The 26,648-nt window shown below is 46.1% G+C and overlaps 1 protein-coding gene across 1 annotated transcript in view; it reads right to left on the reverse strand.

Moving 5' to 3' along the window:
* Positions 1–26,648, reverse strand: part of LOC143817775 (cilia- and flagella-associated protein 337-like) — a 263,091-nt gene that overhangs the window by 213,376 nt on the left and 23,067 nt on the right. Inside the window, exon 5 of the mRNA XM_077299254.1 lies at positions 22,390–22,455. Coding sequence (XP_077155369.1) covers positions 22,390–22,455 — 66 coding nt within the window. The remainder of the gene's footprint in view (positions 1–22,389; positions 22,456–26,648) is intronic.

Genomic DNA, 26,648 nt, shown 5'->3' on the forward strand with positions numbered 1-26,648 from the left:
TCAGGGTAACAGACAAAATAAACTTAGGCTGTAAAGTACCGATGGTGACAGATTTATCAATCTTTTTTGTGCGCTTAGAGCATGCTGAGATAACATGAGCTGAGTCACCACAGTAAAAGCACAACCCATTTTGCCGTCTATAATTTTGCCGTTCACTTCTGGTCAGAATTCTATCACATTGCATAGACTCAGGTGTCTGTTCAGAAGACACCACCAAATGGTGCGCAGGTTTGCGCTCCCGCAAACGCCGATCAATCTGAATGGCCAGAGTCATTGACTCATTCAGACCTGCAGGCGTAGGGAACCCCACCATGACATTCTTAATGGCTTCAGAAAGACCTTTTCTGAAATTTGCAGCCAGGGCACACTCATTCCATTGAGTAAGCACCGACCATTTCCGAAATTTCTGGCAGTACACCTCTGCATCATCTTGCCCCTGAGAGAGGGCCAACAACGCTTTTTCAGCCTGGTTCTCAAGATTAGGTTCCTCATAGAGCAATCCAAGGGCCAGAAAAAACGCATCCACACTGAGCAACGCAGGATCCCCTGGAGCCAATGCGAAAGCCCAATCTTGAGGATCGCCACGCAAGAAAGAAATAATAATCTTAACTTGCTGAACAGAATCCCCAGAGGAACGAGGTTTCAAAGAAAGAAACAACTTGCAATTGTTCTTAAAATTCAGGAACCTAGATCTATCTCCAGAAAACAACTCCGGAATAGGTATTCTAGGCTCTGACATAGGACTGTGCACAACAAAATCCTGAATACTTTGTACCCTTGCAGCAAGATGATCTACACTGGAGGCTAAACTCTGGATATCCATATCAGCAGCTGAACTCAGAGCCACACCAAGATTAAGAGGAGGAGAGAAGCCAGACACACAGCAGCTAGACACACGGCAGCAAAAAAAAAAATATATATATATCTCCAAGCTTCTTTTCTCCTGCTTCTGCCATGCAATTAACACTTTACTGGCCGGCTGTACTGTTATGATCCTAGTGGCAAGGATCGCAGGTCGGACTAGCTAAGTAACTGAACAGACTACTAGCTCTGGGGAAGTGGTAACTAGATTGACTGCAACCTGATCCTATCCGCAAACAACTATAGGCAGCCGTGGAACGTTACCTAAAAAATCCTAGACGTCTCGTCACGGCCTGAGAAACTGACTATTCCTGGAGGGAAAGTAAGTCCTCACTAGCCTCAGTGGAAGACCCCAAAGATATAGAATAGCCCCCCACAAATATTAACGGTGAGTTAAGGGGAAAGCACAAACGCAGAGATGAAATCAGATTTAGCAAATGAGGCCCGCTAATACTAGATAGCAGAAAATAGGAAGGAAACTGTGCGGTCAATAAAAAACCCTATTCAAAATATCCACGCAGAGATTGCTCGAGCCCCCGCACCAACTAACGGTGCGGGGGAAGCAACTCCGTACCCCAGAGCTTACCAGCAAAAAGAAATCACATGTTAGCAAGCTGGACTAGACTCATCATACACAGAAATCATATTGCAGGCAGATGAGCAAAAAATATTCAAACAGAACTTAGCTTATCCTGAAGAGGCAGAAAACGAGATAATCAGGAGTAATCAGAATAGCACTGAATACATTGACAGCCGGCAACAAGTGGAAGTGAAGCAGAGCTAAATAGGAGCCTCCCTGGTGAATAACGAGGCAGCTGATCCAGCAGACCCGCAGGATAATAAACCAAACCACCAGGGGGAGCCAAAAAACCAAAGTCACACAATACCATCTGTGACCACAAGAGGGAGCCTGAAAACGGAGTTCACAACATATATAGAAATCCTACATAAGTTTGAGTTCACCTTATAAGTTGTTTTACAGTAACAAATACCGTTATTTTGGTTACGTTTTGCAAACAATGAGGAAGTCTGGTGGAAGAGGTCGTGGCCGTGGGCGGTCATTGTCAGCTGGTAATGATGGTAGTGGTGGTGGAGCATCAGGTGGTCATGGTAAAAGCAGTACAGCACCTAAGTCTCGAGTTGTTGAGCCAGGTTCGTCGTCTGGCTACACAAGGCCTCAAACGCTCCCTTTTCTGGGAGTAGGAAAACCGCTTTTAAAGCCGGAGCAGCAAGAACAAGTTTTGGCTTTCCTTGCTGACTCAGCCTCTAGCTCTTTTGCCTCCTCTTCTGAAAGTGCTAAATGTAAAAGCAGCGCGTCGTTAGTGGATGTTCACGGTCAGGGACAAGTCGCTTCCTTGTCTTCTTCACCCAGAACAAGAGAGAAGAATGCGTCAGGCGACACAACGGGTTACTCCATGGAGCTCTTTACACATATCGTTCCTGGATTAGACAGTGAAACAGTTAACAGGCCATGCCCATTAGAAGTTGAATCGGACATGGAGTGCACAGATGCACAGCCACAGCCAGATTACTATGCTGTTCCTTTGACTCAGACCAGAACATTGCCCTCGCAGTGTACTGAGCCAGAATCAAACCCAGCGGAGACTATGGTGCCCCGTCACGAACGCTATACCACCGGCTTACACGGTGACACAGACGAAGTTGCACACGACATAGAAGAGGAGGTCATAGATGACCCAGTTGTTGACCCCGATTGGCAGCCATTGGGGGAACAGGGTGCAGGCGGCAGTAGTTCTGAAGCGGAGGAGGAGGAGCCGCAGCAGGCATCAACATCACAACAGGTTCCATCTGCCGGGCCCGTATCTGGCCAAAAACGCTTGGCAAAACCAAAACCAGTTGGAGGACAGCGTGGCCATCCGGTTAAAGAAGCTCAGTCTGCAATGCCTGAAAAGGTATCCGATAGTAGAAAGAGTGCAGTCTGGCATTTTTTTAAACAACATCCAAATGATCAGCGCAAAGTCATCTGTCAAAAATGTTCAACTACCTTAAGCAGAGGTCAGAATCTTAAAAGTCTAAATACAAGTTGCATGCATAGACATTTAACCACCATGCATTTGCAAGCCTGGACTAACTACCAAACGTCCCTAAAGGTTGCAGCACCCTCGGCCAATGAAGCTAGTCAGCAACGCTACATCCCTTCCCTCCCTGTAAGCCCACCATTTCCCGCACCACCTGCAGTATCTGTGCAGCTTTCGTCGCCAGGCCAAAGCAGTCAGGGAATCACCAGGTTAGTAGTAGGAAACACTGCATGTAGGGCACCGGCAAGAATACCATCTCCAACCCTCTCTCAGTCACCCATGTCCACCGGCACCCCCGCTAGTTCCACCGTATGCAGCTCTCCAGTCCAGCTCACCCTTCATGAGACTCTCGTTAGGAAAAGGAAGTACTCATCCTCGCATCCGCGTACACAGGGTTTGAACGCCCACATTGCTAGACTAATCTCATTAGAGATGATGCCCTACCGGTTAGTTGAAAGCGAAGCTTTCAAAGCGCTGATGGACTACGCTGTACCACGCTACGAGCTACCCAGTCGACACTTCTTTTTGAGAAAAGCCATCCCAGCCCTCTACCACCATGTTAAAGAGCGCATCGTCCATGCACTCAGGCAATCTGTGACTACAAAGGTGCATCTGACAACAGATGCATGGACCAGTAGGCATGGCCAGGGACGTTACGTGTCCATCACGGCACACTGGGTGAATGTGGTGGATGCAGAGTCCACAGGGGACAGCAATATTGGGACAGTTCTGCCTAGCCCACGGTCTAGGAAACAGTTGGCTGTAGGTGTTCGCCCCCCCTCCTCCTCCTCCTCGTCCTCCTGCAGAAGCGAGAGCTCGTCCACAGACCGCAGTCGCACATCCACTCCATCCGCAGCTGCCACTGTTGCACACCAGGGGTGCCATTATGGGACAGCTAGTGGCAAGCGTCAGCAGGCTGTATTGGCAATGAAGTGTTTGGGCGACAACAGACACACCGCGGAAGTTCTGTCCGAGTTCTTGCAGAAAGAAACCCAGTCATGGCTGGGCACTGTACATCTTGAGGCAGGCAAGGTAGTGAGTGATAACGGAAGGAATTTCATGGCTGCTATAGCCCTTTCCCAACTGAAACACATTCCTTGCCTGGCTCACACCTTAAACCTGGTGGTGCAGTGCTTCCTGAAAAGTTATCCGGGGTTACCCGACCTGCTCCTCAAAGTGCGCAGACTTTGCTCTCATATCCGCCGTTCACCCGTACACTCCAGCCATATGTAGAACTATCAGCGGTCTTTGAACCTTCCCCAGCATCGCTTAATCATCGATGTTGCAACAAGGTGGAACTCAACACTGCACATGCTTCAGAGACTGTGCGAACAGAGGCGTGCTGTTATGTATTTGTGGGAGGATACACATACACGGGCAGGCAGTTGGATGGCAGACATGAAGTTGTCAGGTGTGCAGTGGTAGAAGGTACAAGACCTGTGTCAAGTCCTTCAGTGTTTTGAGGAATGCACACGGCTGGTTAGTGCAGACAACGCCATAATAAGCATGAGCATCCCCCTAATGCGTCTGCTGATGCAAAGTTTGACGCACATAAAGGAGCAGGCGTCTGCAGCCGAGGAAGAGGAAAGCCTTGATGACAGTCAGCCATTGTCTGGTCAGGGCAGTCTACAGGATGAGGTAGCGGGCGAAGAGGAGGAGGACGAGGAGGATGATGATTTCATTTCTGACATGCCACTTTGCATTAATTCCTGTAAAGCACCTGAAGGGTTAATAAACTACCTGACTGCAGTTTTCAATATGTCAGGGGGTGCTGTTTTTAAAATGGTATCACGTTTGGGGGTTTCCCAATATATGAGATCCCTAAAGTCACTTCAAACATGGATAAGTCTCTAAAAAAATAAATTTTGTAAATTTCCTTGAAAAAATGAAAAATTGCTGCTACATTATTAATCCTCCTAAAACGCTATCAAAATAAAAGAACATTTTACAAATGGTGGTGATGTAAAGCCAACATGTGGGAAATGTTAATTATTAATGGTTTGCTGTGGTATGGCCATCTGGATTAAAGGGATAATCATTAAAATTTTGAAAATCGCTAATTTTTTTACATTTTTCTCAAATTTTTTATATTTTTTATAAATAAACACAAAACATATTGACCTAAATTTACCATTATCATAAAGTATAATGTGTCACGAAAAAACAATCTCAAAATCACTGGTATTTGTTGAAGCGTTGCAGAGTTATTACCACATAAAGTGACACTGGTCAGATTTCAAAAATTTGGCTCCGTCACTAAGGGGTTAAATGAGGAAGCTTCTCCGGGGCCAATGGAAATTGCTAGTGTGGCAAGGCCGGGTTCAGGTTTTTTGAGGGAGACAAGTGACGTAGATTTGCCTGTGACTGCCCCTCAAACCAGCACAACCGCAGATTTGACTACTGGAACTTTGGCCCACATGGCGGATTATGCCTTACGTATCCTCAAAAGGGACCCACGCATTATTAAAATGATGACCGATGACTAGTGTTGAGCGATACCGTCCGATACTTGAAAGTATCGGTATCGGAAAGTATCGGCCGATACCGGCAAAGTATCGGATCTAATCCGATACCGATACCCGATACCAATACAAGTCAATGGGACACCAAGTATCGGACGGTATCCTGTATGGTTCCCAGGGTCTGAAGGAGAGGAAACTCTCCTTCAGGCCCTGGGATCCATATCAATGTGTAAAAGAAAGAATTAAAATAAAAAATAGGGATATACTCACCCTCCGACGCAGCCTGGACTTTACCGCCGTAACCGGGAGCCGTTGTACCTAAGAATGCGCGCTTGAAGGGCCTTAGATGAGGTCACTGCGCTCTGATTGGTCCGTAGCGGTCGCGTGACCGCTACGTGACCAATCACAAAGCAGTGACGTCACCTAAGGTCTTTCAAGCGCTTGAAATACCTTGAAATACCTTATACCTTAAGCGGTATCGGAATGCTCAACACTACCGATGACGATTACTGGTTGGCCTGCCTCCTTGATCCTCGCTATAAAGGCAAATTGCAAAATATTATGCCACATGAGAACCTTGAACAAATATTAGCAAGCAAACAAGCAACTCTTGTAGACCGTTTGATTCAGGCATTCCCAGCACACAGCGCCGGTGATGGTTCTCACACGAGCTGCAGGGGGCTACAGGGCAGAGGTGTTAGAGGTGCACAAATCAGAAGTGGCGTTGGACAGAGGGGTTTTCTGACCAGGTTGTGGAGCGATTTCGCAATGACCGCAGACAGGACAGGTACTGCAGCATCTATTCAAAGTGACAGGAGACAACATTTGTCTAGTATGGTTACTAACTATTTTTCAGCCCTTATCGATGTTCTCCCTCAACCGTCATTCCCATTTGATTACTGGGCATCCAAATTAGACACCTGGCCTGAATTGGCAGAATATGCACTGCAGGAGCTTGCTTGCCCAGCAGCTAGTGTGCTATCAGAAAGAGTATTCAGTGCTGCTGGTTCAATATTAACCGAAAAAAGGGCTCGTCTGGCTACCCAAAATGTTGATGATCTAACCTTAATTAAAATGAACCACTCCTGGATTTCAAATTATTTTGCCCCACCTTTCCCGGCTGACACCTAGCTTTCCTATAAAAAGGTCTTGCTTGTGGACTGGTCTTACTGAGTGTTCCAATCTCTTAATTTGCAGCAGCTGTTTGTCCAGCATACGACATGTTTACACCTCCCTAAATGGGAAAACTCCCCCCACGGGGCCGTGGTCTCGCCACTTGGCGCAAGCACCCGTTAGAGTGCCGTTTGTCTGAAGAGGTGGGTGTGCCCGCTTTTGGTCGACGGCACTGCCACTGGGTCCCTCATAGTACAATAAAGTGTCTCTGGCGGTGGTGGCGCGCAACCAACGTCAGACACACCGTTGTAACATGAGGGGCCCTGGGCCTGTACCGCCGGCCACAAGAGAGTTCCCTGTCATGATTCTCAATGGCGAGAGAACATAGCCCAGCATATATGAGAACTAGCTCTTGGAAGATGGAAACTATACTGACCATGAACTAAACCTGCCGCACAACTAGAAGTGGCCGGGTAGCATGCCTACGTTTTTTTATCCCTAGATGCCCAGCGCCAGCCGGAGAACTACCTAATCCTAGCAGAGGAAAAGACAGTCCTGGCTCACCTCTAGAGAAATTTTCCCAAAAGGCAGACAGAGGCCCCCACATATATTGGCAGTGATTTTAGATGAAATGACAAACGTAGTATGAAAATAGGTTTAGCAAAAATCGAGGTCCGCTTACTAGATAGCAAGAAGACAGAAAGGGCACTTTCATGGTCAGCAGAAAACCCTATCAAAACACCATCCAGAAATTACTTTAAGACTCTAGCATTAACTCATAACACCAGAGTGGCAATTTCCGCTCACAAGAGCTTTCCAGACACAGTAACGAAACAGCAGCTGTGAACAGGAACAAAATGCAAAAACACACAAGGACAAAAGTCCAACTTAGCTGGGAGTTGTCTAGTAGCAGGAACATGCACAGAAAGGCTTCTGATTACATTGTTGACCGGCATGAAACTGACAGAGGAGCAAGGTTATATAGCGACTCCCACATCCTGATAGGAGCAGGTGAACAGAGGGGATGATGCACACAAGTACAATTCCACAAGTGGCCACCGGGGGAGCCCAGAATCCAACTTCACAACAGTACCCCCCCCTCAAGGAGGGGGCACCGAACCCTCACCAGAACCACTAGGGCGATCAGGATGAGCCCTATGAAAGGCACGGACAAGATCGGAGGCATGAACATCAGAGGCAGTGACCCAAGAATTATCCTCCTGACCGTATCCCTTCCATTTGACCAGATACTGGAGTTTCCGTCTGGAAACACGAGAGTCCAAGATCTTTTCCACAACGTACTCCAACTCACCCTCAACCAACACCGGAGCAGGAGGCTCAACGGAAGGCACAGCCGGTACCTCATACCTGCGCAACAATGACCGATGAAAAACATTATGAATCGAAAAGGATGCAGGGAGGTCCAAACGGAAGGACACAGGGTTAAGAATCTCCAATATCTTGTACGGGCCGATGAACCGAGGCTTAAACTTAGGAGAAGAAACCCTCATAGGGACAAAACGAGAAGACAACCACACCAAGTCCCCAACACAAAGCCGAGGACCAACACGACGACGGCGGTTGGCAAAAAGCTGAGTCTTCTCCTGGGACAACTTCAAATTGTCCACCACCTGCCCCCAAATCTGATGCAACCTCTCCACCACAGCATCCACTCCAGGACAATCCGAAGATTCCACTTGACCGGAGGAAAATCGAGGATGAAACCCCGAATTACAGAAAAACGGGGACACCAAGGTGGCAGAGCTGGCCCGATTATTGAGGGCGAACTCCGCCAAAGGCAAAAAAGCAACCCAATCATCCTGATCCGCAGACACAAAACACCTCAAATATGTCTCCAAGGTCTGATTAGTCCGCTCGGTCTGGCCATTAGTCTGAGGATGGAAAGCAGACGAAAAAGACAAATCTATGCCCATCCTAGCACAGAATGCCCGCCAAAATCTAGACACGAATTGGGTCCCTCTGTCAGAAACGATATTCTCCGGAATACCATGCAAACGAACATTTTGAAAAAACAGAGGAACCAACTCGGAAGAAGAAGGCAACTTAGGCAAGGGAACCAGATGGACCATCTTAGAGAAACGGTCACACACCACCCAGATGACAGACATCTTATGAGAAACAGGCAGATCCGAAATAAAATCCATCGAGATGTGCGTCCAAGGCCTCTTCGGGATAGGCAAGGGTAACAACAATCCACTAGCCCGAGAACAACAAGGCTTGGCCCGAGCACAAACGTCACAAGACTGCACAAAGCCTCGCACATCTCGTGACAGGGAAGGCCACCAGAAGGACCTTGCCACCAAATCCCTGGTACCAAAGATTCCAGGATGACCTGCCAACGCAGAAGAATGAACCTCAGAGATGACTCTACTGGTCCAATCATCAGGAACAAACAGTCTACCAGGTGGGCAACGATCAGGTCTATCCGCCTGGAACTCCTGCAAGGCCCGCCGCAGGTCTGGAGAAACGGCAGACAATACCACTCCATCTTTAAGGATACCTGTGGGCTCAGAATTACCAGGGGAGTCAGGCTCAAAACTCCTAGAAAGGGCATCCGCCTTAACATTCTTAGAACCCGGTAGGTAAGACACCACAAAATTAAACCGAGAGAAAAACAACGACCAGCGCGCCTGTCTAGGATTCAGGCGCCTGGCAGACTCAAGGTAAATTAAATTTTTGTGGTCAGTCAATACCACCACCTGATGTCTGGCCCCCTCAAGCCAGTGACGCCACTCCTCAAAAGCCCACTTCATGGCCAAAAGCTCCCGATTCCCAATATCATAATTCCGCTCGGCGGGCGAAAATTTACGGGAAAAAAAAGCACAAGGTCTCATCACGGAGCAGTCGGAACTTCTCTGCGACAACACCGCCCCAGCTCCGATTTCAGAAGCGTCGACCTCAACCTGAAAAGGAAGAGCAACATCAGGCTGACGCAACACTGGGGCGGAAGAAAAGCGGCGCTTGAGCTCCCGAAAGGCCTCCACAGCATCAGGGGACCAATCAGCAACATCAGCACCCTTCTTAGTCAAATCAGTCAATGGTTTTACAACATCAGAAAAACCAGCAATAAATCGACGATAAAAGTTAGCAAAGCCCAAAAATTTCTGAAGACTCTTAAGAGAAGAGGGTTGCGTCCAATCACCAATAGCCTGAACCTTGACAGGATCCATCTCGATGGAAGAGGGGGAAAAAATGTATCCCAAGAAGGAAATCTTTTGAACCCCAAAAACACACTTAGAACCCTTCACACACAAGGAATTAGACCGCAAAACCTGAAAAACCCTCCTGACCTGCTGGACATGAGAGTCCCAGTCATCCGAAAAAATCAGAATATCATCCAGATACACAATCATAAATTTATCCAAATAATCGCGGAAAATGTCATGCATAAAGGACTGGAAGACTGAAGGGGCATTTGAAAGACCAAAAGGCATCACCAAATACTCAAAATGGCCCTCGGGCGTATTAAATGCGGTTTTCCACTCATCCCCCTGCTTGATTCGCACCAAATTATACGCCCCACGGAGATCAATCTTAGAGAACCACTTGGCCCCCTTTATACGAGCAAACAAATCAGTAAGCAGTGGTAACGGATATTGATATTTAACCGTGATTTTATTCAAAAGTCGATAATCAATACACGGCCTCAAAGAGCCGTCTTTCTTAGACACAAAGAAAAAACCGGCTCCTAAGGGAGATGACGAAGGACGAATATGTCCCTTTTCCAAGGACTCCTTTATATATTCTCGCATAGCCGCGTGTTCAGGCACAGACAGATTAAATAAACGACCCTTAGGGTATTTACTACCCGGGATCAAGTCTATGGCACAATCGCACTCCCGGTGCGGAGGTAGTGAACCAACCTTGGGTTCTTCAAAAACGTCACGAAAGTCAGACAAGAATTCAGGAATCTCAGAGGGAATAGATGATGAAATGGAAACCAAAGGTACGTCCCCATGAGTTCCTTTACATCCCCAGCTTAACACAGACATAGCTCTCCAGTCGAGGACTGGGTTATGAGATTGCAGCCATGGCAATCCCAGCACCAAAACATCATGTAGATTATACAGCACCAGAAAGCGAATAACCTCCTGGTGCTCCGGATTAACACGCATAGTCACTTGTGTCCAGTATTGTGGTTTATTACTAGCCAATGGGGTGGAGTCAATCCCTTTCAGAGGTATCGGAGCCTCCAATGGCTCCAAATCATACCCACAGCGTTTGGCAAAGGACCAATCCATAAGACTCAAAGCAGCGCCAGAGTCGACATAGGCGTCCGCGGTAATAGATGACAAAGAACAAATCAGGGTCACAGATAGAATAAACTTAGACTGTAAAGTGCTAATTGAAACAGACTTGTCAGGCTTCTTAGTACGCTTAAAGCATGCTGATATAACATGAGTTGAATCACCACAATAGAAGCACAACCCATTTTTTCGTCTAAAATTCTGCCGCTCGCTTCTGGACAGAATTCTATCACATTGCATATTTTCTGGCGTTTTCTCAGTAGACACCGCCAAATGGTGCACAGGTTTGCGCTCCCGCAGACGCCTATCGATCTGAATAGCCATCGTCATGGACTCATTCAGACTCGCAGGCACAGGGAACCCCACCATAACATCCTTAATGGCATCAGAGAGACCTTCTCTGAAAATCGCCGCCAGGGCGCACTCATTCCACTGAGTAAGCACAGACCATTTGCGGAATTTTTGGCAGTATATTTCAGCTTCATCTTGCCCCTGAGACAAGGACATCAAGGCCTTTTCCGCCTGAAGCTCTAAATGAGGTTCCTCATAAAGCAACCCCAAGGCCAGAAAAAACGCATCCACATTGAGCAACGCAGGATCCCCTGGTGCCAATGCAAAAGCCCAGTCTTGAGGGTCGCCCCGGAGCAAGGAAATTACAATCCTGACCTGCTGTGCAGGGTGTCCGGCAGAGCGAGACTTCAGGGACAAAAACAATTTGCAATTATTTTTAAAATTTTGAAAGTGAGATCTATTCCCCGAGAAGAATTCAGGCAAAGGAATTCTAGGTTCAGACATAGGTGCATGAACAACAAAATCTTGCAAATTTTGTACCTTTGTGGCGAGATTATTCAAACCTGTAGCTACACTCTGAAGATCCATTTGAAACAGGTGAACACAGAGCCATTCAAGGATTAGAAGGAAAGAAAGAGAGGAAAGCTGCAGTATAGGCAGACTAGCAAGTGATTCAATTAAGAGCACACTCAGAACTAGAGGAAAAAAAAAAAAAAAAAAATTGTAGCAGACTTCTTTTTTCTCTCCTTTCTCAGCCAGTAATTTAACCCTTTTTTTTGGGCCGGTCAAACTGTCATGATTCTCAATGGCGAGAGAACATAGCCCAGCATATATGAGAACTAGCTCTTGGAAGATGGAAACTATACTGACCATGAACTAAACCTGCCGCACAACTAGAAGTGGCCGGGTAGCATGCCTACGTTTTTTTATCCCTAGATGCCCAGCGCCAGCCGGAGAACTACCTAATCCTAGCAGAGGAAAAGACAGTCCTGGCTCACCTCTAGAGAAATTTTCCCAAAAGGCAGACAGAGGCCCCCACATATATTGGCGGTGATTTTAGATGAAATGACAAACGTAGTATGAAAATAGGTTTAGCAAAAATCGAGGTCCGCTTACTAGATAGCAAGAAGACAGAAAGGGCACTTTCATGGTCAGCAGAAAACCCTATCAAAACACCATCCAGAAATTACTTTAAGACTCTAGCATTAACTCATAACACCAGAGTGGCAATTTCCGCTCACAAGAGCTTTCCAGACACAGTAACGAAACAGCAGCTGTGAACAGGAACAAAATGCAAAAACACACAAGGACAAAAGTCCAACTTAGCTGGGAGTTGTCTAGTAGCAGGAACATGCACAGAAAGGCTTCTGATTACATTGTTGACCGGCATGAAACTGACAGAGGAGCAAGGTTATATAGCGACTCCCACATCCTGATAGGAGCAGGTGAACAGAGGGGATGATGCACACAAGTACAATTCCACAAGTGGCCACCGGGGGAGCCCAGAATCCAATTTCACAACAGTTCCCCCCCCAGCTCAAACTGTGCTCTACCACGTGCAAAATTATCTCTCACAGCTCCAACAATGTTTAGTCTATGCGCTGACATCCTTCAATGCCTGGCACTGACAATACCAATTTGTTGACATGTATGATGCTAGTTAAAATAGTCAGGGTCAGTGTCCTATATTGACACCAGTAAATACGTAGTGCCAAATTACTATGTCTGAAACTCAGTAGAGGCGCCCACCCCTGTACCTAAGTATGCCACACTTTTTTTTTTTGTTTTGTTGTTTTGCGAGACATTAACATCTATTTATTTTTTGGGAGTACTAACTGTGTCAGACACTCCTTGCAATCGTCCTCCGCTGACCACACCAATGCTGCCTGTGTACCCCTGCGAGATAACTCTAACTGCCTTGAGCCTATTTTTATTTATTTTAGGCCTAGTAAGCCTGTCTGCGGTCCCTCCTTGCAATCGTACTCCGCTGACCACACCAATGCTGCCTGTGTACCCCTGCGAGATAACTCTAACTGCCTTGAGCCTATTTTTATTTATTTTAGGCCTAGTAAGCCTGTCTGCGGTCCCTCCTTGCAATCCTCCTCCGCTGACCACACCAATGCTGCCTGTGTACCCCTGCGAGATAACTCTAACTGCCTTGAGCCTATTTTTATTTATTTTAGGCCTAGTAAGCCTGTCTGCGGTCCCTCCTTGCAATCGTCCTCCGCTGACCACACCAATGCTGCCTGTCACCCCTGCGAGATAACTCTAACTGCCTTGAGCCTATTTTTATTTATTTTAGGCCTAGTAAGCCTGTCTGCGGTCCCTCCTTGCAATCGTCCTCCGCTGACCACACCAATGCTGCCTGTGTACCTCTGCGAGATAACTCTAACTGCCTTGAGCCTATTTTTATTTATTTTAGGCTTAGTAAGCCTGTCTGCGGTCCCTCCTTGCAATCCTCCTCTGCTGACCACACCAATGCTGCCTGTGTACCCCTGCGAGATAACTCTAACTGCCTTGAGCCTATTTTTATTTATTTTAGGCCTAGTAAGCCTGTCTGCGGTCCCTCCTTGCAATCGTCCTCCGCTGACCACACCAATGCTGCCTGTGTACCCCTGCGAGATAACTCTAACTGCCTTGAGCCTATTTTTATTTAATTTAGGCCTAGTAAGCCTGTCTGCAGTCCCTCCTTGCAATCCTCCTCCGCTGACCACACCAATGCTGCCTGTGTACCCCTGCGAGATAACTCTAACTGCCTTGAGCCTATTTTTATTTATTTTAGGCCTACTAAGTCTGTCTGCGGTCCTTCCTTGCAATCGTCCTCCGCTGACCACACCAATGCTGCCCGTGTACCCCTGGAACCTATTTTAAAGTGCATAGAGCCTATTTTTTTATTTTATTTAATATTAATAAAGCCATGATGGACTACGCTGTACCACGCTACGAGCTACCCAGTTGACACTTCTTTTGCGAGAAAAGCCATCCCAACCCTCCACCAGCATGTAAAAGACCGCATTGTCCATGCACTCTGGCAATCTGTGAGTACAAAGGTGCACCTGACAACAGACGCATGGACCTGTAGGCATGGCCACGGAAGGTTACGTGTCCATTACGGCGCAATGGGTTAATGTGGTGGATGCATGGTCCACAGGGGACAGCCTACTAAGTCTGTCTGCAGTCCCTAATTCAAATTGTCCTCAATTCAGGTTTTCGGGCTTTTTTAAAAAATAGGAAACTGCATTTGGGCTACTAGTTTGGTTGGGGCCTACTGTTGATGTCTGACGCTCCTGGGTGTTCTCCTCCTCCTGGGTGTTCTCCTCCTCCTGGGTGTTCTCCTCCTCCTTGGTGTTCTCCTCCTGGTTTCCTTGTCTGAGCTTCAACCTTCTGGCTCTCATTAAGTATTTTTAAATGTAACACTGCAGTTGCCCTGCTACCTGGGTTGGGGCCTAGTAACGGTGTCTGCCGCTCCCTGGTGTTCTCCTCCTCCTTGGTGTTCTCCTCCAGGTTTCCTTTTCTGAGCTTCAACCTTCAGGCTCTCATTAAGTATTTGTTTGTAAAAATTGGTGGTTGGGGCCTACTAACGGTGTCTGACGCTCCTGGGTGTTCTCCTCCTCCTGGGTGTTCTCCTCCTGGGTGTTCTCCTCCAGGTTTCCTTGTCTGAGCTTCAACCTTCTGGCTCTCATTAAGTATTTGTTGGTAAAAATTGGTGGTTGGGGCCTAGTAACGGTGTGTGCCGCTTCCTGGTGTTGTCCTCCACTGTATAAAGCTGAGCTTCAACCTTTAGGCTTTCGGCCTATAGTAGCAGATATTAAATTGCATTTGGCCTTCAACTTTGGTTGGGCCCTACTAACGGTGTGTGCCGCTCCCTGGTGTTGTCCTCCACTGTATAAAGCTGAGCTTCAACCTTCAGGCTCTCATTAAGTATTTGTTAGTAAAAATTGGTGGTTGGGGCCTACTAACGGTGTGTGCTGCTCCATGGTGTTCTTCTCCTCCTTGGTGTTCTCCTCCAGGTTTCCTTGTCTGAGCTTCAACCTTCAGGCTCTCATTAAGTATTTGTTTGTAAAAATTGGTGGTTGGGTCCTACTAACGGTGTCTGACGCTCCTGGGTGTTCTCCTCCTCCTGGGTGTTCTCCTCCTCCTGGGTGTTCTCCTCCTGGTTTCCTTGTCTGAGCTTCAACCTTCTGGCTCTCATTAAGTATTTTTAAATGTAACACTGCAGTTGCCCTGCTACCTGGGTTGGGGCCTAGTAACGGTGTCTGCCGCTCCCTGGTGTTCTCCTCCTCCTTGGTGTTCTCCTCCAGGTTTCCTTGTCTGAGCTTCAACCTTCAGGCTCTCATTAAGTATTTGTCTGTAAAAATTGGTGGTTGGGGCCTACTAACGGTGTCTGACGCTCCTGGGTGTTCTCCTCCTCCTGGGTGTTCTCCTCCTCCTGGGTGTTCTCCTCCTGGTTTCCTTGTCTGAGCTTCAACCTTCTGGCTCTCATTAAGTATTTTTAAATGTAACACTGCAGTTGCCCTGCTACCTGGGTTGGGGCCTAGTAACGGTGTCTGCCGCTCCCTGGTGTTCTCCTCCTCCTGGGTGTTCTCCTCCAGGTTTCCTTGTCTGAGCTTCAACCTTCTGGCTCTCATTAAGTATTTGTTGGTAAAAATTGGTGGTTGGGGTTGGGGCCTAGTAACGGTGTGTGCCGCTCCCTGGTGTTGTCCTCAACTGTATAAAGCTGAGCTTCAACCTTTAGGCTTTCGGCCTATAGTAGCAGATATTAAACTGCATTTGGCCTTCAACTTTGGTTGGGCCCTACTAACGGTGTGTGCCGCTCACTGGTGTTGTCCTCCACTGTATAAAGCTGAGCTGCAACCTTCAGGCTCTCATTAAGTATTTGTTTGTAAAAATTGGTGGTTGGGGCCTACTAACGGTGTGTGCCGCTCCCTGGTGTTCTCCTCCTCCTTGGTGTTCTCCTCCAGGTTTCCTTGTCTGAGCTTCAACCTTCAGGCTCTCATTAAGTATTTGTTTGTAAAAATTGGTGGTTGGGGCCTACTAACGGTGTCTGACGCTCCTGGGTGTTCTCCTCCTCCTGGGTGTTCTCCTCCTCCTGGGTGTTCTCCTCCAGGTTTCCTTGTCTGAGCTTCAACCTTCTGGCTCTCATTAAGTATTTGTTGGTAAAAATTGGTGGTTGGGGCCTAGTAACGGTGTGTGCCGCTTCCTGGTGTTGTCCTCCACTGTATAAAGCTGAGCTTCAACCTTTAGGCTTTCGGCCTATAGTAGCAGATATTAAACTGCATTTGGCCTTCAACTTTGGTTGGGCCCTACTAACGGTGTGTGCCGCTCCCTGGTGTTGTCCTCCACTGTATAAAGCTGAGCTTCAACCTTCAGGCTCTCATTAAGTATTTGTTAGTAAAAATTGGTGGTTGGGGCCTACTAACGGTGTGTGCTGCTCCCTGGTGTTCTCCTCCTCCTTGGTGTTCTCCTCCAGGTTTCCTTGTCTGAGCTTCAACCTTCAGGCTCTCATTAAGTATTTGTTTTTAAAAATTGGTGGTTGGGTCCTACTAACGGTGTCTGACGCTCCTGGGTGTTCTCCTCCTCCTGGGTGTTCTCCTCCTCCTGGGTGTTCTCCTCCTGGTTTCCTTGTCTGAGCTTCAACCTTCTGGCTCTCATTAAGTATTTTTAAATGTAACACTGCAGTTGCCCTGCTACCTGGGTTGGGGCCTAGTAACGGTGTCTGCCGCTCCCTGGTGTTCTCCTCCTCCTGGGTGTTCTCCTCCAGGTTTCCTTGTCTGAGCTTCAACCTTCTGGCTCTCATTAAGTATTTGTTGGTAAAAATTGGTGGTTGGGGCCTAGTAACGGTGTGTGCCGCTCCCTGGTGTTGTCCTCCACTGTATAAAGCTGAGCTTCAACCTTTAGGCTTTCGGCCTATAGTAGCAGATATTAAACTGCATTTGGCCTTCAACTTTGGTTGGGCCCTACTAACGGTGTGTGCCGCTCCCTGGTGTTGTCCTCCACTGTGTAAAGCTGAGCTTCAACCTTCAGGCTCTCATTAAGTATTTGTTTGTAAAAATTGGTGGTTGGGGCCTACTAACGATGTCTGCCGCTCCCTGGTGTTCTCCTCCTCCTTGGTGTTCTCCTCCTCCTGGGTGTTCTCCTCCTGGTTTCCTTGTCTGAGCTTCAACCTTCTGGCTCTCATTAAGTATTTTTAAATGTAACACTGCAGTTGCCCTGCTACCTGGGTTGGGGCCTAGTAACGGTGTCTGCCGCTCCCTGGTGTTCTCCTCCTCCTGGGTGTTCTCCTCCAGGTTTCCTTGTCTGAGCTTCAACCTTCTGGCTCTCATTAAGTATTTGTTGGTAAAAATTGGTGGTTGGGGCCTAGTAACGGTGTGTGCCGCTCCCTGGTGTTGTCCTCCACTGTATAAAGCTGAGCTTCAACCTTTAGGCTTTCGGCCTATAGTAGCAGATATTAAACTGCATTTGGCCTTCAACTTTGGTTGGGCCCTACTAACGGTGTGTGCCGCTCCCTGGTGTTGTCCTCCACTGTGTAAAGCTGAGCTTCAACCTTCAGGCTCTCATTAAGTATTTGTTTGTAAAAATTGGTGGTTGGGGCCTACTAACGATGTCTGCCGCTCCCTGGTGTTCTCCTCCTCCTTGGTGTTCTCCTCCAGGTTTCCTTGTCTGAGCTTCAACCTTCAGGCTCTCATTAAGTATTTGTTTGTAAAAATTGGTGGTTGGGGCCTACTAACGGTGTCTGACGCTCCTGGGTGTTCTCCTCCTCCTGGGTGTTCTCCTCCTCCTGGGTGTTCTCCTCCAGGTTTCCTTGTCTGAGCTTCAACCTTCTGGCTCTCATTAAGTATTTGTTGGTAAAAATTGGTGGTTGGGGCCTACTAACGGTGTCTGACGCTCCTGGGTGTTCTCCTCCTCCTGGGTGTTCTCCTCCTCCTGGGTGTTCTCCTCCTGGTTTCCTTGTCTGAGCTTCAACCTTCTGGCTCTCATTAAGTATTTTTAAATGTAACACTGCAGTTGCCCTGCTACCTGGGTTGGGGCCTAGTAACAGTGTCTGCCGCTCCCTGGTGTTCTCCTCCTCCTGGGTGTTCTCCTCCAGGTTTCCTTGTCTGAGCTTCAACCTTCTGGCTCTCATTAAGTATTTGTTGGTAAAAATTGGTGGTTGGGGCCTAGTAACGGTGTGTGCCGCTCCCTGGTGTTGTCCTCCACTGTATAAAGCTGAGCTTCAACCTTTAGGCTTTCGGCCTATAGTAGCAGATATTAAACTGCATTTGGCCTTCAACTTTGGTTGGGCCCTACTAACGGTGTGTGCCACTCCCTGGTGTTGTCCTCCACTGTATAAAGCTGAGCTTCAACCTTCAGGCTCTCATTAAGTATTTGTTTGTAAAAATTGGTGGTTGGGGCCTACTAACGGTGTGTGCCGCTCCCTGGTGTTCTCCTCCTCCTTGGTGTTCTCCTCCAGGTTTCCTTGTCTGAGCTTCAACCTTCAGGCTCTCATTAAGTATTTGTTTGTAAAAATTGGTGGTTGGGGCCTACTAACGGTGTCTGATGCTCCTGGGTGTTCTCCTCCTCCTGGGTGTTCTCCTCCTCCTGGGTGTTCTCCTCCAGGTTTCCTTGTCTGAGCTTCAACCTTCTGGCTCTCATTAAGTATTTTTAAATGTAACACTGCAGTTGCCCTGCTACCTGGGTTGGGGCCTAGTATCTGAGGCGCAAGATCCCGGTAGCCGGAACACCGAGGGAGCAACAGTCCTTTATGCCTTGCTCCAGAGACCGTCAGGACAGCTAATTTCACGTTACCTGTCCGCCCCTACAACCAGGAGGCAAGGTGGCACCGCTTAGAGGCCGGGGCATGATAGAGTCCCTGTAAAAAGCCTCAAGCCACCGGTCATACGGGTTTGTCCTGTCATATCCGGGGGACAGAGAGAGAGACATTACATCTGTAACATCTTCAACAGTTGTGAGGACCTTATGAGACGCTTAGCAGTAAGGTACTACAACACAAGGTGCTAGAGGAAGGCTACTGATTTCTACCTGGATAAGGGGACTCGGGATTTGCCTCCAAACTGGCCTTGACTCTGCCTGCCCTGTGGTCTCGTACTCTGGACTGTGGATGTTGAAGCCTTCAGTAAATGGTAAAGAGACTGCAACCTTGTGTCCTCGTTATTCACTGCGCATCTCACCATCCACCATCTGCACATTGGGAAGCCCTGGAGACATACTTCACCTGTGGGAAGGTATGCCATCTAGCTGCCATAACATCACCCCAGCGGACCCCTTAAAGCAGCATCGGTCACCCTGACCGAAAACCACAGGTGGCGTCACGAACATTTCCCCTTTAAAGACCTTTCCCTCTTTTACAACGGACGTCCCGAGGGCCACGGACCGGGTCAGCCACCGTGACATTCCCCTTGAGATCCGAAGGACCTGGTACCGAGTACCCCTAGCCCTTGTGGGCGCTCCACATGAAAGCTGTGATTAAAAATCATGGTTATTCCACAAAATATTGATTTCTGAACTCTTCCTGAGTTAAAACATTAGTATTGTTGTTTCTACATTATTATGAACTTGTTTTCTTTGCATTATTTGCCGTCTGAAAGCACTGTTTTTTTTTTTGTAATTTTGACCATTTCTCCTTTTCAGAAAAAAAATACAAAATTTATTGTTTGGAAATTCGGAGACATGTTGTCAGAAGTTTATAGAATAAATGAACAATTTACATTTTACTTAAAAATGTACCTATAAAGAGAAAAATCAGACAAACTGAACATTTTGCAGTGGTCTCTTAATTTTTGCCAGAGCTGTACGTTGTGATTGGACAATCCCTTTTAACTATCTTTTAAATCTATATAAGGAACATTTTGATACATACAAAACCAGATTTTTTCCGATATTAAGGGTACATTCCCATAATGAGTTTTTTGATGATACAGAGTTCCTGCAGCATTTTTTCATCTATTAGCTAGATTAAGTGATTTGCGTATTTTTCATTACATTTTTAGTGCATTTCTGACACCTAAGAAATTGACATGTTGCGGATTTCAAGCACGAACCTCAGGCCAGTTTATGTCACTTAAAAAAAAATGAAAAAAAACATAATGGGCTTGAGACTTCTATAAATCTCATCTACTTTTCTGGAACTGTAAGACGCTGCATTCTCTGATCACGAAAATATTCAGCATCAAAAACTCATTGTGGGAATTTAACCAAAAAAATTAAGATAGTTCTCAGCTTTTTCTCATTATTTTGTCCCTGAAACATTGATCGGTATATCTGGGATTGATTAGTCGCTCATATAACATGTGGCCAAGGATTGATCAGTCTTGCTTTGGAAGAGTTGGTTGGAATATAGTGTCAGATCACAGACATTGGACAGATAATACATCATAAAATACATATTACCATTCTCCGATACAATGCAAATGTCATAAAATAATAATATGGAATAAATGTTGCATAAAAACTGTGCCCCTCATCTGTGGTCAGCGACTTGGTTTCTCTCCATTTGGTTTACTCTGCATGTTAAGTAGGATGAAAATAATATATAGGAATTAATATACATAGGAAAGTTGTAAGTTTGATGTATTTTCACGAAATCTGTACAGTCAGTTATATAATAAGCCCATAGCCCAAGTCTCAATATTCAGGAGAAATGATTAATTTAATAGAGGTGTATACTGTAGTTTGTAAACTTCTCCACAAGCCAATTAAAATCAGTGGGGGTTTAGTTATCTGTTCACATCTCGCAGGAATGAGCTCATTATAAGGAAAACTTTTTCTCATAACACTAAATTAAATATATAGTCTATTAACTATGAATTGCCAATAAGAAGATATCTCCCAGAATATCACTGAAAATGTGAGTCTGGGAGTAATCGTCCGGACAAATTATATTTTTATGACTATTATAGAAATAAACAAGCTTCGCATTAAATTGCTCCAGATTCGGAGACAATGCTCTAATTTAACGGGCAGTTATTCTTTAAATTTAGAGTCAATGCTGGAAAAACATAGTTTTTTTGTATAGAAATTGCTGTTTGAATTGGATTTTCATCTAAAAGGGCACAGACGACTGTCTGAAAGAAGACAACTTCTTTAAAGAGGACCTGTCACTTGCCATAAATATGTAATTTATTTTACCTGGTTTAAAGGCCGCTGTTTTCCTGAATCTGGTTATGTTTTTCTTTTGTTCCTGCACCTCTCCATTCCTGAAATTTGCCCCCCTCTTCCATGTATGTAAATCCAGTCTTGTTAGCCAACTGGATGTGATCGTCAACTCTTCTCTGTGGGCATCTTCTTGAGCAGTGTTCCCCAACTCCAGTCCTCAAGGCCCACCTGTAGGTCGTGTTTTCAGGATTTCCTTTGTATTAGACAGGTGATGGAATTATTGCCTGTGCAGGTGATGCAATACTGGGCAATACTAAGGAAATCATGAAAACATGACCTGTTGGTGGGCCTTGAGGACTGGAGTTGGGGTACACTGTTCTTGAGGACCTCACCCAGTTGAGTAAAAGACAACATTTTTATACAGGAAAGAGGGGGCCATGTCAGAGGAACCCCCCAAAAAACAGTGTCAGATTAAAAAGAACAGGGGCAGTTACACCAAAAGTACATACTGTATGAATGGCAAGTGACAGGTTGTCTTTAAAAAGAGTGTGCCAGCTCGTTTTTACATATAGAAATAGAGATGTGGCTGTGTAGGAACTTGACCCCAATTAAATTGAGGCCTAGTGAGAAAACTAGAGTACAAATCATATGCAAATCAGGCAGAGTTGGGGAACACTGTTCTTGAGGACCTCACCCAGTTGAGTAAAAGACAACATTTTCATACAGGGAAGAGGGACCCGTGTCAGAGGAACCGTCCAAAAAACAGTGGTCAGATTAAAAAGAACAGGGGCCTAGCTGACCTCTCTGTTTACCTGTGTTTGGTTTGAGGCACCATTTTATGACTAATGTTATATGTATGCATTTTAAGATATTGAAATAAAGCTCTTTTGTTTTATTGATGTTTTGAAGACACTCTTTGATCTAAATATAGTGTAGTGACTATATGATCAGTATGTTTATATATTATGCTGAGTGTTGCCCATCCCCTGCATAAGGAGAATGGGTTTGGGTAGTACGTTTATCATTATTATTCCTTGATAGCATTCTGCCATCTGATGGCTACCGCTTGTATTGTTTTCTCCTTATTTTGTGTCTCTCATCAGCCTCCCCTTGATTTTATTGCTTTTTTATTTCAATAATTAATTTTTAATATTTAGTTTTATTACATAGTTGTGTACCTTAATAAGATATTTATTATGTATATACGTTTGATTTCTGATTATTATGGAGTAACAGTTCTATACTTTACAATATAATACTGACCCACTGAATTTTCCCAGTTGCTGTGAAGTCGATTTTCATAAACAGCTTTTCTATCTGTTCATCACTCTGGAAAGAAAGATGCAAGCACATTAATAATCACAATCTTGTATTGAGCAGGTAAGGAAGTAGTTTGTTAGAATCGCCATGTCTTGGGTAACTTGAACATTTCAGTTTCTCTTCACTAAGGGAAATCATTAGGGATGAGCCAATCAGAACTGTAAAGTTGGCCTGATAACGGTGTGACTGTTCCCTGTTCCTCCTACTCTTTCTCCTTTGACACGTGGGATAGTAACGTTGATGATGGCGTCATCAGAGTTGGCCATATTCATGGAGTACTTGAAACAGTTCAACACGGCACACACATTCTGCATGGAGGCCCACTCGTTGGTCGTGAAGTGTTTATGTTCCCCAGGTGACTCACCTATGTGGGCTGCAGCTCAAACTCCACTATTGCCTGCTGCTGCTCACACAGTCTGTCCAGCATGTGCAAGGTGGAGTTCCACCTTGTTGATCCCTCGCATATAAGGCGATGAGCGGGTAGGCAGAAGTAAAGCTGTAGCAAAAACAGGCAAACAGCAGCAGGGTGGAAATGCCGAAAACAGATGACCCGCACTTTCAGCAGCAGCTCTGACATTTCCGTGTAATTGAGGAAGCTCTGTACCACCAAATTCAGCACATGCACCAAGCAAGGGATGTGCGTCAAACCAGCTAGACCTAGAGATGCTACCAGATTTTGCATGTTATTGCACACCACTAGGCCGGGCTTGAGGTTTAGTGGCACAAACCACACATCTGTCTGTTGTTTGATCCCCATCCACTGTTCCTGCACAGTGTGGTATTTTTACTACAAACAGATGAGTTTCAGAACAACCTGCTGTAGTTTCCCCCTGGCTGTACTGAATTTGGTGGGGCAGGCATTACGCTGACCGGATCATGAGACGTTGGAGGATGCAGAGTAAGAGGAGGAGGCAACATGGACAGAGAAACATCCAACAACACCCTGCAATCCTCTGTGGTGGTAGGACATGCAGCAAAATGCACAACATTTACCCAGTGGGCCGTTAAGAGAGATGTAACGTCCCTGCCCGTGCTTACTGGTCCATGTATCGGTTTTTATTTGGACCTTTATACTGATGGCGCACACTTGTTCATGCAGGGCAGAGATGGGCCTCCAGAAAAGTAGTGGAGGCTGAGAACCACGTACTGTGGTTCCCATGATCCCAACATATTGTTAACTCTTTATAAATCACTTTTAAGGCCACATGTAGAATATGGGAGTCAGTATTTGGGGGCCGTACACCTGAATACTTCAATGGGATGGTGTGGAGATGCTCAGTGACACTGCTAGTGGTGGTGCAGCCACATCCTCTCTTTGCGTGGGAGATAGGTGGCCCTGTTGCTCGGGAGCGGGAGGAAGAGGCCGGAGAAGAGGCCGCAGAAGAGGGGAGGAGGCTCATATCTTTCCTTGTTTTTCAGGTTTTTCAGCTCCTGCTTTGCATTCAGATTCCTCGTCATGCAGGTGGTGCTCAGGTTAAGAACATTTATGTCTTGCTTCAGTCTCTGATAGCACAGCGTGCAAACCACCCATGTATTGTCAGGAAGCTCCTTTGAGCTAGCTTCATTGTGCTCAGTTTGTCGGAGTGCTGCCCAGGAGCAGCCGACGCACTGGCTAGGGGCCACCTTCTATGCTTTTGCATCCTGCTCGCTGTTTTGCTGTGCAGCTGGAGCAGCGTGACCACCACCTCTTCCTCCGAACTGCCCATGTCACTTGGTTGGTCTTAATTCCATGTGGGGTCTAGGACCTCTTCAGCCACCAGTGCACCATCGCACCTCTCCAGTCTGTCCTTAACTCTACTGCCCTACTAGTCCACTTCTGTCCTTGCTACTTCTCCGCTTCTCCCCTCTGCATTGTCTCCCAATTCCACAATGTATCCATATCAAATTACTAACACTGACCTACAAAGCTGTCCATAATCTGTCTCCCCCATATATCTCTGAACTAATCTTCCTCTTGATCCTCCTGTGCCACCACCTGATGCATCATCAGCACTGGCCATGTTTGTGGAGTAAAAGCAGCGCACCACGCACAAACATCCCTGCTCGTTGGTCTTAAATTGGTGTTATTCCGCAGAGCCCATGCATACTGCAACTTAAACTTCACTATCTTGTGCTGATGCTCACAGTCTTGCCAACATATGCAAGGTGGAGTTCCACCTTGTGGTTACGCTGCACATGATTCGAGGAGCAGGAAGGCAGAAGTAACAAGGTACATGACCCGTAGAAGCGCAGTTTGCAGTGTGAAACGACCATGGTCCAGCTCATCACTCTCCCGCACACTCCCTGCCCACAGCTCCCCCTGATGTCCTTGTCTGATCAAAGAATTATGGTTTCTGAAGCTTTCGGTGAGCGCCACCTTTCTTTGCTCAACTTTACAAGTATGCTTATGTGAGTTTTCTCAGTGAAGCACCACTGAAGTATGATACAGACTGGCAATTGTTCCAGTTTTAGGACTTCCTGATTTAATACCACTCAGGACTGATGCCATTCAGCTTCACTCACACAGTTATTTATTTACGGAAGCTTCCTTTTGCAGCTGTAGGCCTGAGCCTGACTATCACAATTTTACAGCCATTTTAAAGCACCAAAGTTCGAGTTGTCATTGACTTATATTGAGTTCAAGGTCAAGTTTGGATATTGAACCAAACTTTTAAATGTAGTTTAGCCGAACCCGACAACCCAAACATCCACTGGTCCGCTCATCCCTATAAATCATTTTTATTTTAAAGGGAATGTAAAACAAACGCTGTATATGGTCAGACCATGTCCCTGTCAGTCAGACACAGCCATTACACAGTACACAGCAGGGGCACATTTATAAGTTTATCTCAGCACTGGAACATTTTATTTAAACACATCCAGTTGTGGAAATTATTATTATTCCAATATCTATTGATTAAAATGTTCTCTGTTAATAGGACTATCTCTTTGAGGCTATGTGCCCACGTTGTGTTTTGTAAGCGTTTTTGCCGCGTTTTTCCGCTGCGGAAACGCTTAAAAAACGCTTACAAAACGCATCCCATTATTTTTAATGGCATTCTGCAATTGTTGTGCCCATGCTGCTTTTTTTTCCGCAGCGGAAATGCATCGCGGAAAAAAACGCAGCATGTTCATTAATTTTGCGGAATCACAGCAATTTCACCGCTATAGAATTGTATTGGGAAGCAGGAAAAAAACACATGAAAACGCGAGAAAAACGTGACAAATACGCAATAAAAAAGCAAAAAAATGTGAAAAAATGCTAGAAAAACGCGAGCGAATTTCCTGGCAAGGGAGTCCGGTTTTGATCAGGAAAATTCTGCTTAGAATCTGCAATGTTGCAGTGACCAAAAAACGTAATACTTGCATTTTGACTTTTTCCGGTTACACCGTTTAGCGATAGGGTTAATTCTTGTTTTATATTGATGCATTGGGCGATTCTGAACATGGCAATACCAAATATGTATGTGTTTGAGTTCTTTTTTATTGTTTTATTTTGAATGGGGCGAAAGGGGTATGATTTGAGCATTGATATTTTTTATTTTTTTAATATTTTTAAAAACTTTTTTTTTTACTTTTGGCATGCTTCAATAGTCTCCAAGGAAGACTAGAAGCTGCCATAGCCTGATCGCCTCTGCTACATACAGGCGATGATCAGATCGCCTGTACGTAGCAAAATTGCTCACTTGCTATAAGTGCCGACCACTGGGCAGTGCTCATAGCAATCTGGCATTGACAACCAGGAGACCTCTGTTTATCATGCCAACCCATCAGTGACACGCAATCACGTGACAGGTGTCACCGATAGCTGGATTTCCAGCTCGATTGCCGGAAGCCCATGTTAAATGCCACTGTCAGAGTTTGACAGCGGCATTTAATGGGTTAATAGCTGCGGGTGGATCACGATTCCACCCGCGCCTATTCCGGACACATGTCAGCTGTTGAAAACATGTGCTGGGAAAGATGTGGGCTCCGGCACTGAGCCCACATCAAAGGGGGAGACACGACATGTGCAGTGTTAGTATGGCGCATGTCATGAAAGTGTTAAACCTCTGCTGTTTCTGGGACTTTAGGCCCAGTGGGCGGTCCTATCAGTGACTGACAGCTTTCTTTGTATAAGAGTGAATACAGAGATGGCTGTCAGTCAGTAATAGGACTGAGAATCCCAGAAAGAGCAGAGCATTAAATTATGAAAACACTGGTTATACTGAATGGTTTCTCAC

The sequence above is a fragment of the Ranitomeya variabilis genome, chromosome 3, assembly GCF_051348905.1.
Source record: "Ranitomeya variabilis isolate aRanVar5 chromosome 3, aRanVar5.hap1, whole genome shotgun sequence".
NCBI classification, from domain to species: Eukaryota; Metazoa; Chordata; class Amphibia; order Anura; family Dendrobatidae; genus Ranitomeya; species Ranitomeya variabilis.